Source organism: Cryptotermes secundus, unplaced genomic scaffold (assembly GCF_002891405.2).
Source record: "Cryptotermes secundus unplaced genomic scaffold, Csec_1.0 scaffold247, whole genome shotgun sequence".
NCBI classification, from domain to species: Eukaryota; Metazoa; Arthropoda; class Insecta; order Blattodea; family Kalotermitidae; genus Cryptotermes; species Cryptotermes secundus.
This window is the reverse complement of record NW_019740656.1, coordinates 1,588,286-1,604,372: the sequence shown is the minus strand read 5'-3', so window position 1 is coordinate 1,604,372 and position 16,087 is coordinate 1,588,286. Positions and strand designations below refer to the sequence as shown.

The 16,087-nt window shown below is 37.6% G+C and overlaps 2 protein-coding genes across 3 annotated transcripts in view; both read left to right on the top strand.

The window, feature by feature from the left end:
• The window catches only part of LOC111872409 (golgin subfamily A member 6-like protein 22), a 57,681-nt gene extending 55,758 nt beyond the window's left edge, over positions 1 to 1,923 (top strand). The window contains exon 4 of the mRNA XM_023866281.2: positions 1,387 to 1,923. Within this exon, the coding sequence (XP_023722049.1) occupies positions 1,387 to 1,411 (25 nt within the window). The 3' untranslated portion in view covers positions 1,412 to 1,923. The remainder of the gene's footprint in view (positions 1 to 1,386) is intronic.
• Positions 1,924 to 6,435: 4,512 nt separating this feature from the next.
• LOC111872393 (ribonucleoside-diphosphate reductase subunit M2 B) lies at positions 6,436 to 14,248 on the top strand. 2 transcript variants are annotated; one of them, XM_023866245.2, is made up of 7 exons: positions 6,436 to 6,606; positions 6,851 to 6,934; positions 7,023 to 7,196; positions 8,833 to 9,068; positions 11,146 to 11,374; positions 12,397 to 12,615; positions 13,857 to 14,248. In XM_023866245.2, exons 1-7 carry the CDS (start codon positions 6,532 to 6,534, stop codon positions 14,007 to 14,009), a joined length of 1,170 nt encoding a protein of 389 aa, XP_023722013.1. In that variant the 5' UTR covers positions 6,436 to 6,531; the 3' UTR covers positions 14,010 to 14,248. The 2 variants fall into 2 exon arrangements, with proteins under 2 accessions (XP_023722013.1, XP_023722014.1); XM_023866246.2 differs by lacking the exon at positions 6,436 to 6,606 and adding an exon at positions 6,662 to 6,751.
• Positions 14,249 to 16,087: the final 1,839 nt, after the last annotated feature.

Here is a 16,087-nt window from a genome sequence, read left to right as displayed (position 1 = left end):
TGTACTGCATGAATGGAAGTAACTCAATTACTATTTCAATCAACTTGATACATAAAACTTATGTAATGACACTTCTTTCTTTTAATGTGGTCATAACCTAAATGTTTCTATTCACAATTTGTAAGCCAAACCGTTTATATGACGTTCTTCTTCAGAATTGGATTCTGGAGGACATCCCGTCTCATGCATGACTCTGAAATAACACAAAAGCTTAATGTTGAGTGACCTTATAATTATTCATTTTTAAAGTTCTAGAGCTTTGTGCTAGTATACATACAGTTTGGCAATACCTCCAATACCTCCTTGGGCTTCCTCATATTCTTCACCTCTATGATCATATTTTCATGTTGCTTTAGCCACCTGCTTTCACACTTTCTATGCACATTATCTATCCAACAATTCTGCATATAGAGTTGCCATCTTCTCGGCTCTTCAACTGTGGAGATGCTTAGAGGGAGTAAAGGTAAAAGTAGAGTTGTCCCTGTGCTTAACTAATTAAGCACTAAGCCATGAAGGTGTATAGGAGAGTGGATGTATAGATCCAAGTTTTCCTGACTTTGGCACTAGTGGGAGACAAGTGGTCAGCTTCAAGCCCTGGTCAATTTACCATCCAGGAAAGATCCCCTGGTAGCCACTGGATAGGAGGCTACATGAACTTCAGAATCGGTCTCGATAGCATGGAAAAAAATCTAGAGAGCATAAAAGGCATTATTGGGTACATTTTAAAATACTTATCTAGTAATTATAACAGTGCAATGAAGATACAGAATAATGAAAAAATGTATAAATTTTTTGTACATTTCCGCAGTTACTAAATGTAATTATGACATAATACAATTACCCGTTCTAATGAGATCAACCATTTTACCTGTAAATGATCATTCTGTGTTGGCAGCATTAAAAAATTTCCCTTAATTTTGAAACATGACAAGATAAAAATATTATCAATAAAACAGAACACAGCAAATGTTCATTTCCTTTGACAACAGATGTGAAATAAGTTGCTTTTGACTAAATAAGGTATTCGAAACACAAAAATGAGAGCCAGAATGTTGTAACACACACAGTTCTTTATTATATCATATTTATTGCATGCACACATAAGAACACACATACCATGTATTAAGAACTGACCATGGACTCAAAGTTTTAATCTGCTTTGTTTCCTGTATATGAGCTGACAGAAATTATCAAGCTCTGTCTTATTATTGCAAATACAGTTTACTTGTAATGTAACAATTTACTTCAGTCAATTTTCTCTGTAAAAAGTATTGATTACATAAACTACAGAAATCGTCTTTATGTATATGACACTTAACATTTATGGTATTAATATTATCAGCTCAGATAAATCTAAAATGTCTCATATTTTATATTGTTTTCCAGATTGTTATTTAGACTTCAACTGTGAGGAGGCATGCAGCATATTTCTGGCAAAATTGGTGCCCCTTGCCTTCCGATATGGGAAAAAGAACAATATTCAGGAACATGCAATTTGAAACTATGACATGAGGTTTGTTTGCTATTTTGGGTATCATACTAAGTTAGAATGGATCTTGAAATTTTGTTCTCTTGTAAATTAACGAATTTCTGGGGGTTGTGTTAGAAGATAAAACATATATTGGCAGAAGTATACAAATCAGCGTTGCTTCTATTAATAGCTAACGATTTGATAAAATACATAAAGGTTATCGTACATAAATGGTCATGTGTGTACAACATTATTGTTTCAATCTATACGATTGAAAATTAAACGAAAACATATAGCTTCTACATTAATTCAACTAAATAATCATGTGTTGTCAGCTTTAAATATAAGGTTGAAGATATAATCCTTGTGTCTTTAAATCTGTGTCTGATAATAAGAGATATATCACTCTTTCACTTATTGCCATTTGTAATGCAACACAAACTGTTCACAGTCTCACCNAAAATATTAAAATCCTGAACAGTTTTAATATTTTTAATATTTTTAATAATTAATATTTTTCAATATAGATGATGAACATATCTTTTAGTTATTTTAGTATGAAGACGGCAAGGCATGCAGTGAAGTAGTTTAACGTAAATCGAAAAGCACCTGAAGATGGCACCTTTGTGCCGAAACATGTAGTGCAGGAGTGAAGAGTGAAGTGGATGAGTGTATGCACTGTAAGACGGCTGGAATAAATCATGGACATGAATCAGTGCAACGGGATGCTAAAATATAACATTATTAATAGTAGTCTCACCTTTATTTTAAATGTCATTAAAATTCCACTGAAGAAGCCAGGATAGCGTAGCTGGTGTAGTGACTGGCTATGGGCTGGATGACCAAGGGGTCAGAGTTCAAGTCATTGTCCAGACCTGCTCTGGGGTCCACCAAACCTCCTCTTGAATTTGTATTGGGGACTGTTCCCCATGGGGTAAAGCAACTGTGGCGTGAAACTGACCACTCACCTTCACCCCGCCTAAAGATGAGGTCAAGAAAATATGGATCTATACAACCTCTCCCCCTTATGTCTTTATGGTGTAGTGCTTAATTAGTTAAGTATTAAAATTACATTTAATTGCAACATGTTTCGGCTTTACAGGGCCATCTTCAGACAGTTGTTCTACAACTGAAACTGCCTTCCTGAAGATGTCCTTCTAAGGACAAAACACGTTGCAATTAAATGTGATTTTAATAACATTTTAAAGTAAAGGAGAGACTGTGAAAGTTTTGTGTTGCATTAGAGATGGAAATGAGTGATCAAGTGATACATCAATGCAACTGGATGCTGAAATATAATATAATACAAATATATTTTGATGTATTAAAGCGCTAGAAGTGAAGTATTTGGGTGCTTTATATTTTTGCATAGTTAAAAAATTAAAAGCATCGTATACAGTCTGCATTATTGGAGGTATAAAATGTAATTATATGGAATGTATTACAATACATTTACCTTATATTTTGAAGTGACTATAATGCCCATTATATTTGTTAAGAGCACTGAAAATATTAAATGTTTATTAAACGAGTGTTACATAAACTACATGAACATTTCAAATCCACTTGGTCACAAATAAAAATAATGGCCTTTCCCTGTCCTTCTCTTTGTAACTCATCATGTTGATTAAGAAACTGTAAACTGTAAGATGTGGATTGTACCAAATTCGTGCACTGTGTACAGATTGTTGAATTATATATTTGTTTCTTGTTGTTGTTTATGTAATAATCTAATTATATTTATTAAAATGGCAGAATCCACTCTCTGAAAATGTTCCCATAAGAAATAAATCAGAGAGTTTATGCAGTACTAACTGGTGAATTGTGTTTATCTCCTCTGTAAGTTCAGAAGTTACCCAGGATGTCTCAAAACTCAATGAACAAGATCCAAACTATGCAAATGAATATCCATACAATTTCTGGACATCAGCACAACTAATAGGACTCATACACAGGGAGCCGGGAAGTTTAATAACCATAAAATTCTGAAATCAGAATATATATAAATTATTATTCTGTTGGCATGAATACATTTGAGTTTCATTGTAATATAAGTTGTGTTTATCAATCTAGTCTTGGGGTATAATATAATGGGAAATGGAAGTTCAGTGTTGTCTGTATTTACAGCAGAACTTAACTGAATGTTATCCCTGATGAGACAGCTTTCAAATACAAAACATGATGCCATCTAAAGGGACATGATACTCATAGATGCAGAAAGTGAACCAACCTCGGGACCTTCAGATGAGTAGAGGTCTTGTTCCTAATCGAGAGAAGGGTATGTTTCTAGCAAAATTTATTGGGATTCGATAACTGTTACCTTCACCTGAGTAAAGTATTTTACCCATTTTATATGGGCGTGAAACTATCTGTAAGCCTAGACGATGACTAGAGATTGGTATTGTTTGGTTCAAAAAGCTGAAAATAATAATTGGACATAACAAACAAGATGTAACAGGAGGATTGAGAATGTTAAATGATAAGAAGCGTCATAATCTGTACTTTTCACGAAGTATTATTACGGTTATTAGATCAAGGTTGATGTTATTGGCAGGGAATGTAGTACGCATCAAGAAAAGAAATGAATTCAGACCTTGCAGAAAGAGGTTGTGATGATGTGGGCTGGCAATGCCATGTCTCAAGTTGTTAGTCACAAGCTTCCCACTGCGACAGACTTGGTTCAATCCAAGGTCAGATCATGTGGGATTTGTGGTGGACATAGTAGCACTGGGGCTGGTTTTATTCAAATGCTTCGGGTTACGTGTCTAATTCTTACTCCATCATTGGTGCTATGTACAGTAGTTTCAATACTAGGATAGAGCTAAATGGCAGACTGTTGTGAGCATGGCAATGAACTTCCAAGTTCCATAAGTGACAAGGACCATCTTGCCCAGAAGTGTAACTGTAATCTTTTTAAATGAAATTCTGCACCATGGACCTAGATAATTAAAACACAGTTTTTCATCTTATTCATATTAGAAGGAAAAGAGACAAATTTCGCCAGAAAAATGTTCTTTATGTTATTTTGGAGCATTATAGTTTATTAAGGATATCATGATTTTTCTCACCTCCATTTTCACCCCTCCCCAATCAATTGGATGACTTCTAACAGTATTTTTTCTGGAAAAGCAAGAACGTCATTTTCCATGATTCAGAAGTGTTCTAATTTTTTTCCAGCACACACTGCACCATAATGGAATGGTGTTAGAGTTGGGGGGAAGGGGAAAATTTACCACTTTGCTAACTGACTAGTTGAATAGACTAATAGTCTTTCTTCATCACACGGTAGTTATTAGCCCCATTAAGACAGAAATTCATCTAAATTATATTTTTAATTCAGCTCCTACTTAACAGAAAACACAATGTATCTCAGTTATAAAAATGAACTAGTTATTCCTATTTAAGGGAATAATAGCTCTTTAGTCTGAGAATTGTATGAAAGTCATAAATATGAGTACAGTCAGTGGATAAAATGATGAGTTACATTTAAATATTCATGCAAGTGGTGTATATATTAATAGTTGTATGCTAAGGGGTTAAAATGCTCAAGAAATTTCTTATTGTTATGAAACCCTGCCACCATCACAAATTCCAATTTTTCCTTTGTTGTCTGTTGCTTTAGTTATGCAAGAGGATATGTCTTTGTTCAAATCGTTTATGATAATCTCATGACAAATTGTATTTTAAGGTAAGTTATTTGCAACAGAAACAACTCTGTGTGAACCACTGCTTTGAAGGCTTTCCACAGTTTCCCTCCAGATATTGGCGAGGTGGGAGGCAATCCAGGCATCTCCCCCACCCTGAAATTGTGAAAAAATAAATAAAAGACTCAAGGGCAATATAACAAATACTATTAATATGAATGGAAAATATATATTTTTATTTGTTCCATTATCCCAAATACTCTAGGACATTCAGTAAAACACGTTAAATGGCTTCTCTTCCACCACTGAAAACAATCCTAGTGGTGCCCATAGCTTCAAGCATGAAACAGTTTTTGCTCCACCCACATCTGAAGACACAGACTACTATTGTGACAAGGTAGTCACTTAAGATCAACAGATTTATTATTATTATTATTATTATTATTATTATTGTTATTATTATTGTTGTTGTTGTTGCTATTATTATTATTATTATGTGTAAGAGTAATATAATGGTCATGCAGGTTGGTATAGTGATAGCGACCTTATCTTGTATTTGGGAGGTACTAGGTTCGAATGCCGGTAAGGGAATGCCAACTATCATAACTGAGGATTTTGTGGTTTCCTTCAATTCCACCAGGCAAATGACAAGATAGTACCTCGATTAGAAAGCAGGCACTTCCAAATCGTTTCAAATTAAGCATTTATCAATCATGCTACCGTTACATAGGCAAGATACTGACAGCATTGTTTAATTAACTACAGAAAAGGAAGGAGAATAGATACTTTTTCTTTGTACAAAATTCATTGTCATCATAAGGTAACTGAACTTTGTCCTTTAATATGTCTATATAAATGGTTACCCATGTCATAAATGCTTTCATCTATTTTTAATTTGAAGTGAAGTTTCTAGTCATTATGGTAATAACTTTTGTGAGCACACGACTATAGTGTTGCATGAAGGAGGCGTACTGATACAAGGCTTGGTCGATGCGAGACCCTATATTTGAACTTCCCTCCTTAATACAAGTCATATCCTGTTTCGTATAAATAATTTGTCACAGGATGAATATTTTTATATTAAAAGTGCCCACCGTCTTACAATTTATTTTAATCGATATTAACGTGTTTACAAATATATAACTTCACCTACTTTTCCAAAATTTGCAAAAAGCGGGAAAGAGACACGTTCCGACATAGCTCCTGAATTTGAATTCGAAATTGCTATTGGATTACGCTAGAAAAACAACGCCTACTGCAGAGTCTCATTGGTGTAGAAGGCAAACATCTGATGGCGCCAAATTTTCCCTCGTAGTCATACGCGTCGAGTTTGGTTGTAATTAAATATAACAGCAATTTTCACGAGGGTTCACGATTGTTCGCTGCCGGATTTTGAGGGAAGAGGACGCAGAGAGGATGTCTCAGACAATTAACGTGATCCAGAAGGAGAATGTGTCTCCAAAACTAGATAAACTGAACTTAAAGGACAAGGTAGCGTATTTTACTAGAGTAGTAGTGGACTGTAATGAAGAATTTAGGTATGCAAAATGAAAACTTGTTCTCAAATTGAAGCCAGCAGCTACCTTCCAATTATTTGTTTAATATGCGAATAAAATTTATAAACTTGATGAAGAAGGTACAGAAGGCTGGGTTAATAATCCACATGAACCAAAGCATTTGTTGTAAAGAAAGTTAGCTACTTATGGTTAAATTTATAAGGCCCCTTCTGTTGCAGGCAAGTTACACCGGATCTAATACAAAGGCAACGAAAGTTCTGCAGGACAGCAGTAATCGTAATATCACAGGTCATCATATAATCGTAAGTATGAACTGTAGGGCTATCGCCGAAAACTAGTGAGGTTAGACGTGTAGCCTATATTCTGAATTACTTGGTTGATTTGTTCCAGGAAACTGCAAAAAAAGATGTTGCCACCAAGAAGTTTGATGTACAATTGGAACCCTTGTTGAGAGAGAACCCTAGACGATTTGTAATCTTCCCCATCCAATATCAAGACATATGGCAAATGTACAAAAAGGCAGAAGCATCCTTTTGGACCGCAGAAGAAGTCGACTTATCCAAGGTAAACTGTACAGTCAAGATGAACCCAAGCCTTTGCAGTTTTGTTACAGTTTTTGTGACTAATGTTGGGTTAGCAATTCTTCTGGGTGTTTACTGATGTGGAGGAACCTACTGATTTTATCTATAGCACAAGTGGTAATTTCTTACATAATTTTAATTCTGGTTTATGACACTTTCTCTGAAGATAAAGGCAGTAGGTTCCTCTTAAACATTGCTGAGCACCTACTGGAGACTGACGTATTGTAACTCAGAAGACGACAGTTAAGATGGTCAGGGTTTGTAGTTATGGTGGTAACTGAAAATTAGTCGTGTGATCTTATGTAGTTGTTAGAATGTCACCATTCATATTCTACCAATCTGCATCATCATCTTGACAGTCAAAATCATTTGTGCCATGATATTCTCTAATTATATGCAAATTTCCCCATGATTCTCTTGAGGCATTGTTATTATTTTAAAGTTTTTTTTTATAGAAGCAATATTTTATTACTGCCAGTGTTTGATTTTTCCATATTTGTGGGTTGCCTAAGAACTAAGCCTGGATTAAACTGGACAAGTTTGGTACTCGCCAGGGAGTAGAATAGCCCTGAATAATAATGCTGGCATTGACAGCAGGCAACAAAATAAAGGCATGCAGGATATCTTCTTTGAAGAACAGAAAATCTTCTTCTATGATGCAACAGCCCGATTTCGGGCCTTGGCCTCCCTTATCAAGCCCCTCCATTCCTCTCTATCCTGTGCAGCTCTCTTCCAGTTCCTTACTCCCATTAACTTCTTTGCATCTTCCACTGCATCAATCCATCTAGTTCTTGGTTTCCCCACACGTTTCCTACCACCTATTGTTCTGTTTAATATTTTGTTTGGGATACGCTCCTTATCCATTCTGTGTACATGCCCAGCCCATTGCAATCTTTTAAGCTTTATCGTCACTGAGACCTCTGGCTCCTTATATAATTTGTATAACTCTTTATTATATCTTATTCTCCATATCCCATTCTCTTTTATTGGTCCATAAATTCGTCTTAGGATTTTCCTCTCGAAAGAATTGATGACTGATTCCTCTTTCTTGTTTAGCGTCCAACTCTCACATCCATAATAAAGCACCGGTCTTAACATTGTTTTATATATTTTTGTTTTAATCTCTTGGTGTATATCCTTTGATCTAAAAACTGATAGTAACGAGAAATATGCATTATTTGCTAGTTTTATTCTTCTTGTTATTTCATGATTTTCCTCTCCATCTTCGTGGAATTTCGATCCTAAATATATGAAGTCTTCAACTATTTCTATCCCGTCCCCTTCCATGTTAATTTCTCCAGTTTGCCTTGGATTCCGTCTAGATTGTATCAGCATTTTAGTTTTATTTACATTCACCTCTAGAAGAACAGAAAATAATACTTCTTAATTCATGTTAACATTGGGTATATTTCTGTCTTAAGTTTTCATTTCCAGAACTCCAGAGGAGGGGCATACGTGTGTCCCTGCTAGCATCTATCCCCAGTCAGTGATTTTAGCCATGATATGACTGTCTCATTGTAACAAGATACCCAATGGCTGGTAAATTGACCGGCAAGTGATAAGTAAAATTGCCTGTTCCCAAAATTCTACCTTCTGAATATAGTCTTGTATTGTTTCAGGACATGCCAGACTGGAATTCTCTGACATCAGATGAAAAACATTTCATCTCGCATGTTCTTGCCTTTTTTGCGGCTTCAGATGGCATAGTTAATGAAAATTTAGTGGAGAGGTTCAGTCAGGAGGTACAGATAACTGAAGCAAGGTGCTTCTATGGTTTTCAGATAGCAATGGAAAATGTCCATTCAGAAATGTACAGTTTGTTGATTCATACTTACATCAGGGATTCTAAACACAGGTATGCAGTATAAAATAGAGTTTGATGTTTGTACTTGGTTTGAGGTTCTCACAGCATTTGTAACTCTGTGTAGTCTGGTAGTTCACACTGATATTTTGGAGGAATGTACTGCTTCCATCTTCAGGGTTAAAGACAGCCAAGCAAACTGATCTTGAAGGTAGTCTGAGGACAGTCTACCAGTGTTTTAGAGGAATGTACTAATACTGTTTTCAGGGGCAAAGACAGCTGGGCAAGTAGCCAGTAAGGTAGGCCGCACACTGGCATGCGTCAAGACATGTAACAGTCAAGACACAATGTCTGTGACATGATACAAAGAAAGAAGCACAGTTGAAATGAATGAGATCATGAAAACCGCCGTACATCAGTCTGAGTCATGATGCTGACAAATCACGGATGAAGCAAGACTGCGTCTTTTGTCTCATGTCTTGATGCAGTTGGTGTGGGGCCACCCTAAGATGCAGAGAATGGAAGCAATGTACTGCCAGACTATGGCATTACATCAGAAGAGATAGCACTCCTCATTTTTCTGTCTAGTTTCACAAAGTAATGTAGGAGTAAGCTGAAATCACGAGTTTGCCAAATAGTGCTGTCCCTCTCCTGTATATCTACATACATGCATATGTACTGAACCTGTCCTGAGTTATATGCATGACATTGATTCTAGCTATGATGCCAGGCTTGTACTGGAGTTATACCTTGATAGAACAATCAGCATTCAATGGTTTAAGAAGGAGAATTATTTTTTCCCAAGAAAATCTCTTATTTAGGAGCAGAATTTTTGGGGTTTGAAGCTGACCACTTAACCTCCGACTAGTGCTGAGATTGAGGAAATGTGGCTCTATACAACCACTGCCCCATACACCTTCGTGGCGTAGTGCTTAATTAGTTAAGAACAGCGACAACTTTACCTTACCTTTATGCCCCCATACACACAGTTTGGCCTGCACAGTTGAAGACTGAAAGGCAAAACTGACGTATGTGGTGCGGCCGGCTGGCCGGCCAATCGTTTGGGCTGTTGGCCTGTGGGAAACCCATCAGTTCTGCCTGCAGGACCGTAGCACGTGACGTGTGTGACTCAACATTATAGGCTGGAAGACTGTGATTGTGCCATGAAGCCTGCCGCTTTATCTGTGCGTGTATGGGGAGGAAAGGGAGGGGGTAAACTTTCACAGTTTTGCCTGTAAGGTCGATCGGAAGGCCAAACTGTGTGTGTATGGGGGGCCTAAGAGCAGACTTTATTTACCTACTGACTCATAAGACTTGTGTATTTCTGGGATTTTAACATCTCATTTTCATTTTTCCCTGCATATAACATGGATTGCAATTCTTTGGGGTTATTTCAAAGAAAAATACATCTTATGTACACGGGGAAATTTGATATTCTGAGGTAAATTAGTAATTTTAAGTATGCATTGGGAAATGGGTTATTTTAAGGTAAATTTGTGATTTTTAAGTAAATGACTGGGATTTGAGGTTATGTTAACCTTCTGCAGTTCTATGTCAAACTTAGCCCACCACATGCTCTATGAATGTCAGACAATCTGGAGTCAGTCTGCGGGAGACAGTGTCAGTGTACCATTCAGTTCTTCCTCTTTGCAGTGGTGTTAACAAACCTTTTGTTTTAATACTTTTGTGAATTTTATAATAGACTTTTTGAAGGGTCTGCATATATTTTTCTCTGTAGTTATATCAATGGTGTTTTCCAGTGAGTGTGCATTGGGCAGCAAACAGATCCATCAACAATTGCATGACGACTCAAATTCTTTCATTGTATTTAGCTAGGATTTAGGTGTTGATATATTTGATCATATTGACCTAACACGTGGGCCTGATTGTGGGAAGCTGTCATGATTGCACTGTATATTTGCATCCGTAAGAATTGTGCGTTTTGCTTGTTAAGTGCCTAAACTCATAAGTTTGGGCTTGCGTTTGTTTTTGCATATAAACTTCTGCTGTCGGCAGCACTGATATGGTGAACATGGCAGTAAATTTGAAACCGACTTGGGTCACCCAGTGATGTGTAAGTATGCCTGTGTTGCCAGATGTTGCTATTGTGACTTTCTCATTCTACACACAGGGACTTCTTATTCAACGCTATTGAAACAATGCCGTGTGTAAAAAAGAAGGCAGATTGGGCTCTTCAGTGGATCGCTCATGAGACTGCAACGTTTGGTGAGAGAGTTGTGGCTTTTGCTGCTGTTGAAGGTATCTTCTTCTCGGGAAGTTTTGCTGCTATCTTCTGGTTAAAGAAGCGAGGACTTATGCCTGGTCTCACATTCAGCAATGAATTGATTTCAAGAGATGAGGTTAGATCACTTTCTGTTTCCTCTTTTCCAACAAAGTTAAAGTAGATTTTAGAGCAAAAAGGGTATGAGGTTCGGTTCGGTTCGGTACATGATTCAGTGAGCAGCAAACGTGGCGCTTAGAGAACATGGCGTTTGGGTTGTGTTATCACATTATTTTGCAGAATAAATATGTTAGTTTTGATTGTCTTTTTAAATTCTACATGTGAGCCATACCAGTGAGCAATAATTGGATTATTAACAATTTCCCTCCAGTATTCCAGGGTGGCTTGTATGCTGGTGCTTTGTCCTGACTGCGATACCCAACCCCCCTGCCCTTGTTGCTAGGTGATATGCAATTTCTTGGACATATATAAATCATTTGATATTCATTTTACCATGAAGGCCGCAACCTGTGTGGAAACGGGGTTGAATACCTGCACTGTGACCCTGCGAGTCGTAGGAGGCGACAAAAAGGGAAGTCTCAAATCTGAGACAGTAAAATATGGTTGTAAGTCCCAAGGGACTAGGATCTAAGAAAGAGTGCGCTGGCAAGGGCCAGCAGCATATACAGAAGACATGCCCATCCTCTTGTCAGAGACGGCGCCCTACAAAAACAAGACTGTAACTGCCAAACAGTAATAAATATCTGCTCATGAGGTCCAGATTGGGCTCAACACCAAGACTGACTGATAGCCAGTCGCAATGTGATTTTGAGTTTTTACCGTGAAGTAACTCAACTGATGAAGTTGATGCAAGCAACACCACTTCTGATCTGTGTTTGAGAGGTTTTCCAATTTGAATCTGGTCCATAACAACTGGTCTGGTTGAATCCCCCCCCTCAGTCCCTTGAGGTATATGCTGAGACAGTACCTCGAATAGGCCACGACCACCTCCACATCATTTCCTATTCAGTAAACTTAACATTTGATAGTATGAGGTCCTGAATGCACCATTAATAAAATACACAAAATAAAGAATTACTGCAGACCCGGGCGGTAATGTGTGGCTTCAGCATGTTCATTGGTAATCATAATTTGCTTTAGGGGCTACACTGTGACTTCGCTTGCCTCATGTTCAAGCACTTGGTACAGAAACCTACTGAAGAAGAAGTAAAATCCATTATCAGGGATGCTGTTGCGATAGAACAGGAGTTCTTAACCGAAGCTTTACCTGTGGCAATGATTGGCATGAACTGCAACCTCATGAAGCAGTACATCGAGTTTGTGGCTGATCGTCTGCTCGTTGAACTGAACTGTAAAAAGGTGGGTTAATTGAATTATTTTCATATATGAAAGCTGCACTTATTTTAATGTGTGAACAGGATAATAATCAGTTTGATCCAATTGTATGGACAGTGGTAAATCACTGCAAAATAGTTTTCTGTTTTAATCATACAGGAGAAGCTTTTATGCCCAAAATAAGCAGGAAATGGAATTAAAATATCTTACAGTTCCAGCGCTTGACCATAAAAGCACAATGGCAACCATATGTTAGTTGCTCTAACCATTTTGTGTCCCTATCCAAGGTATGTAGTTTGTCCAGACCAGCATATCCAATGAAGGTTGAACAGAGACATGCTGTGACATACTATTTATTTCAGAAAACACTTTGAGTGTGATTATTTGCTGCTGTTAAATGTTTGCGCATTTGGTAATTGATGGATACTCATAGATCCTTTATCAGTTGCTTGAACTGCAAACTCCCAGGTTAATAGGTGGGCAGGGAAGCAAGTGGCAGAGTCTCTGGAGTGGAAGTGTTTATATTCACAACCCCTGTAATTTGTATGTATGTATGTACTAGTATGATTCTCAGACTGTGCAGCAGTTATATCTCTATAGAGCGTTGACCGGTTTATAATTTTTATAAGGAGAGGTCTAGTGGTCAGAGTTCCTGCCTACAGATCCACAGGTTCCAGGTTCGATTCCCGACACTACCAGATTTTCTGAGAAGTAGTGGGTCTGGAACGGGGTCCAGTCAGCCTCATGAGGATAATTGGGAGCTACTTGAATGGAGAAGTAGCGGCTCCAGTCTAGAAAACCAAAATTAGCAGCCACATGACACCCTCTATCCACAAAAGTTGGCACTAACTTTGCCGACAAGTGGCGGTCGCTAGGTCAGTATAGTTCACTTGTGGACTACAGGCTATGGAGTATAAAGGAGAGGTAGAGATTGGGGGAGGGGAGGTGGGAACTGAATTTTTACATGGTATGTGTCTGAAATAGCTGGGACACAGGCTTGACCAATGTCTTTTGTAGTTTTTTTTTAGGAAAACTGCCTGTGCACACTTAGCCTTAGTCCCGCCAGGCAAAACTCAGGATATTACCATAAAAATAGGCCCAAACCAGTTCCACATCCAGTACAAGTCATTACTCAGCAGCGTTCAGCCATTTGTTGCCTGTAGTCTCAGTTAACAGTCATTAAATAAAGTAGAAATAAAACTGAAACAATGATTAACCACAGATGCAGGATAAGTGTAATTACAGAACTTTACAACTTATTTCAGATGTTTAATTCAGAAAACCCTTTTGACTTCATGGAACACATTTCGTTGGAAGGCAAGACTAACTTCTTTGAGAAGAAAGTTGGGGAGTACCAGAAGTGTGGAGTGATGGCTAACAAAGAAGAAAATGTTTTTACATTGGATGCTTATTTCTAATTATGATATTGTTAGAAATAGTGCCATTGTTTAGTATTACTGTGTGGCATATATGAAGTACTGGTTGTGTTCTATTGTATCACTTTTGAGTATTACATTCCTGCAGTTAAGCAAATGCTGGTTCTGCAGGAATGCTTTGGCTACATATTAAGCTACCTACTTTATTATATGGGGTAACAGTTGTCCTGTGTATCACACCATACTCGTATGTACATAGTTGGCTATAATTTCGACAAGATTGCATTTTTGTATTGAATATAGCCTCCAGGGCTGTGATTGAATAACAGCAGCTATTGGGAGGTCATACATTCAAAGTTTTATCTGTGGACTTGAACTGTAGCAGAGAAGTTTGAAAACTCAGGATCCTAACATGTGATAAGGAGCCAGAGGTTGAGTGCGAATTTAGTATGCTACAGGTAAATCCTTTATCTGTGGGCAAAAACTGTTGAGAAATGTGTGGACTTGATCTAGACCAAAGTATTGTAACATGTTTGTCTGCTGAAGATTCCACTCAGATTGTTAATTGGTTTTATTAACAATTGACAAGTCGTAACTACAGTAACTTATGACCAGGGCCCGGATTTTGATGACCTGAAAATATTTAAAAAATGACCGAAAAAATCCAGAGAAATGACCTAAAGGAGAAAAGAAAGAACACTTCACTTCCATGTTATTCACATTTCAGAAAACATATGAAGAAAAAGTCCCTAAAATGGCCAAAAATGACAAGAAATACCCTTAAAAGTCCAAAAAATTACCCTAAACCTAAAAATGTCAAAAAATGACAAAAAATTACCAATAAAATTTACATTTCTGTAACCAGCAGCTCATATCCGAGATTTATATATTTAAGAGCATCGCATAGGATACAAGGAAAAAAAGATGACATGTCATCAAAATCCGGGCCCTGCTTGTGACACTTGCTGATTCACGCAATTCACGATCACTACATGTTAATCTTCTCAAAGAGAAACTTTCCAGGGCTATCTTCTACTGAGAACCCTTTCCCTGTCACCTAAACACTCAAATATGCCAGATTCTCGCAAATACTGACATCTGTTCTGTCTGTAACTGTCATTCTATAGCTTCCGCACTGACCACGCAGAAAACAGTCTATATTGTTCAAACGTATTTACCGACTCATTGCATAGCAATAGTCATGGCACGGACTCTATAGAAAGCCAGTTACATGATAGATATCACTGTTGCGTGATGTCACAGCCTAGCATGGAAGGGTGTTTACCGAGTGTTGTGTAGCATGTCGTTTGTGGAAACACAGAAGTCGTGTGAGCCTTGCTTACTGTTGCGCAATCCAAGCATTCACAGAGCTGTCACCTAGCAAAATGCCGATACAATCCGCAACTCTCCTGTTGCTCGCATGCCCCCGAGGCCTCTGCGGTTCAACAGTTCCTGAATAGATCAAATATGCCACAGTGTTTTACTTGGCCAAAATTTTGATCCACAGTTTTCTTGTGGCAGGTAAGTTATGTATTCACATTAGAAGAGATGTGCATCTGTTGTATGATGTTTATTAATAATATTGCATTAACAAGTGTCTAAATGCCATAACCAAATCAGTTAAAAGTTGGTCTTGTGGAAAGGAAAAATACAGTCCTGCACCTTTAAAACATCACTGCTGTATACCACCACACTTCTAACCCACTCTAAATCTATGTGCATGGAGAGTAAAAATGTGTGCAACAAGTCTGAATGGATCCAGATCAGTACTGTGACTGCATGCGCAGTTATCTCCAAGGTTCATTACCATGACAGTACAAAACTGTAGGCATCCGGAGAAGACCTGTTGTATAATATATAAATAACTGCTGATTGTGTTTTACTTAAATATCCCTGGTCCGAGGATCTAAAGATACTGATAGTGGGTAATACTCATCTTGCACTGGGAGATGTCAGCATGTTCTCAATTTGGTATTTTAACTGTGTCAAACTAATTGTGCCTTCATGTTCATCTACTTTTAGCCAAATTACAGGTAACCATTTACACATCCTGTCTAATCCGACACATTATGTAAAGTCCCTGTGCTTAATTAATTGAGCACTGTGCTGTGAAGAAATCA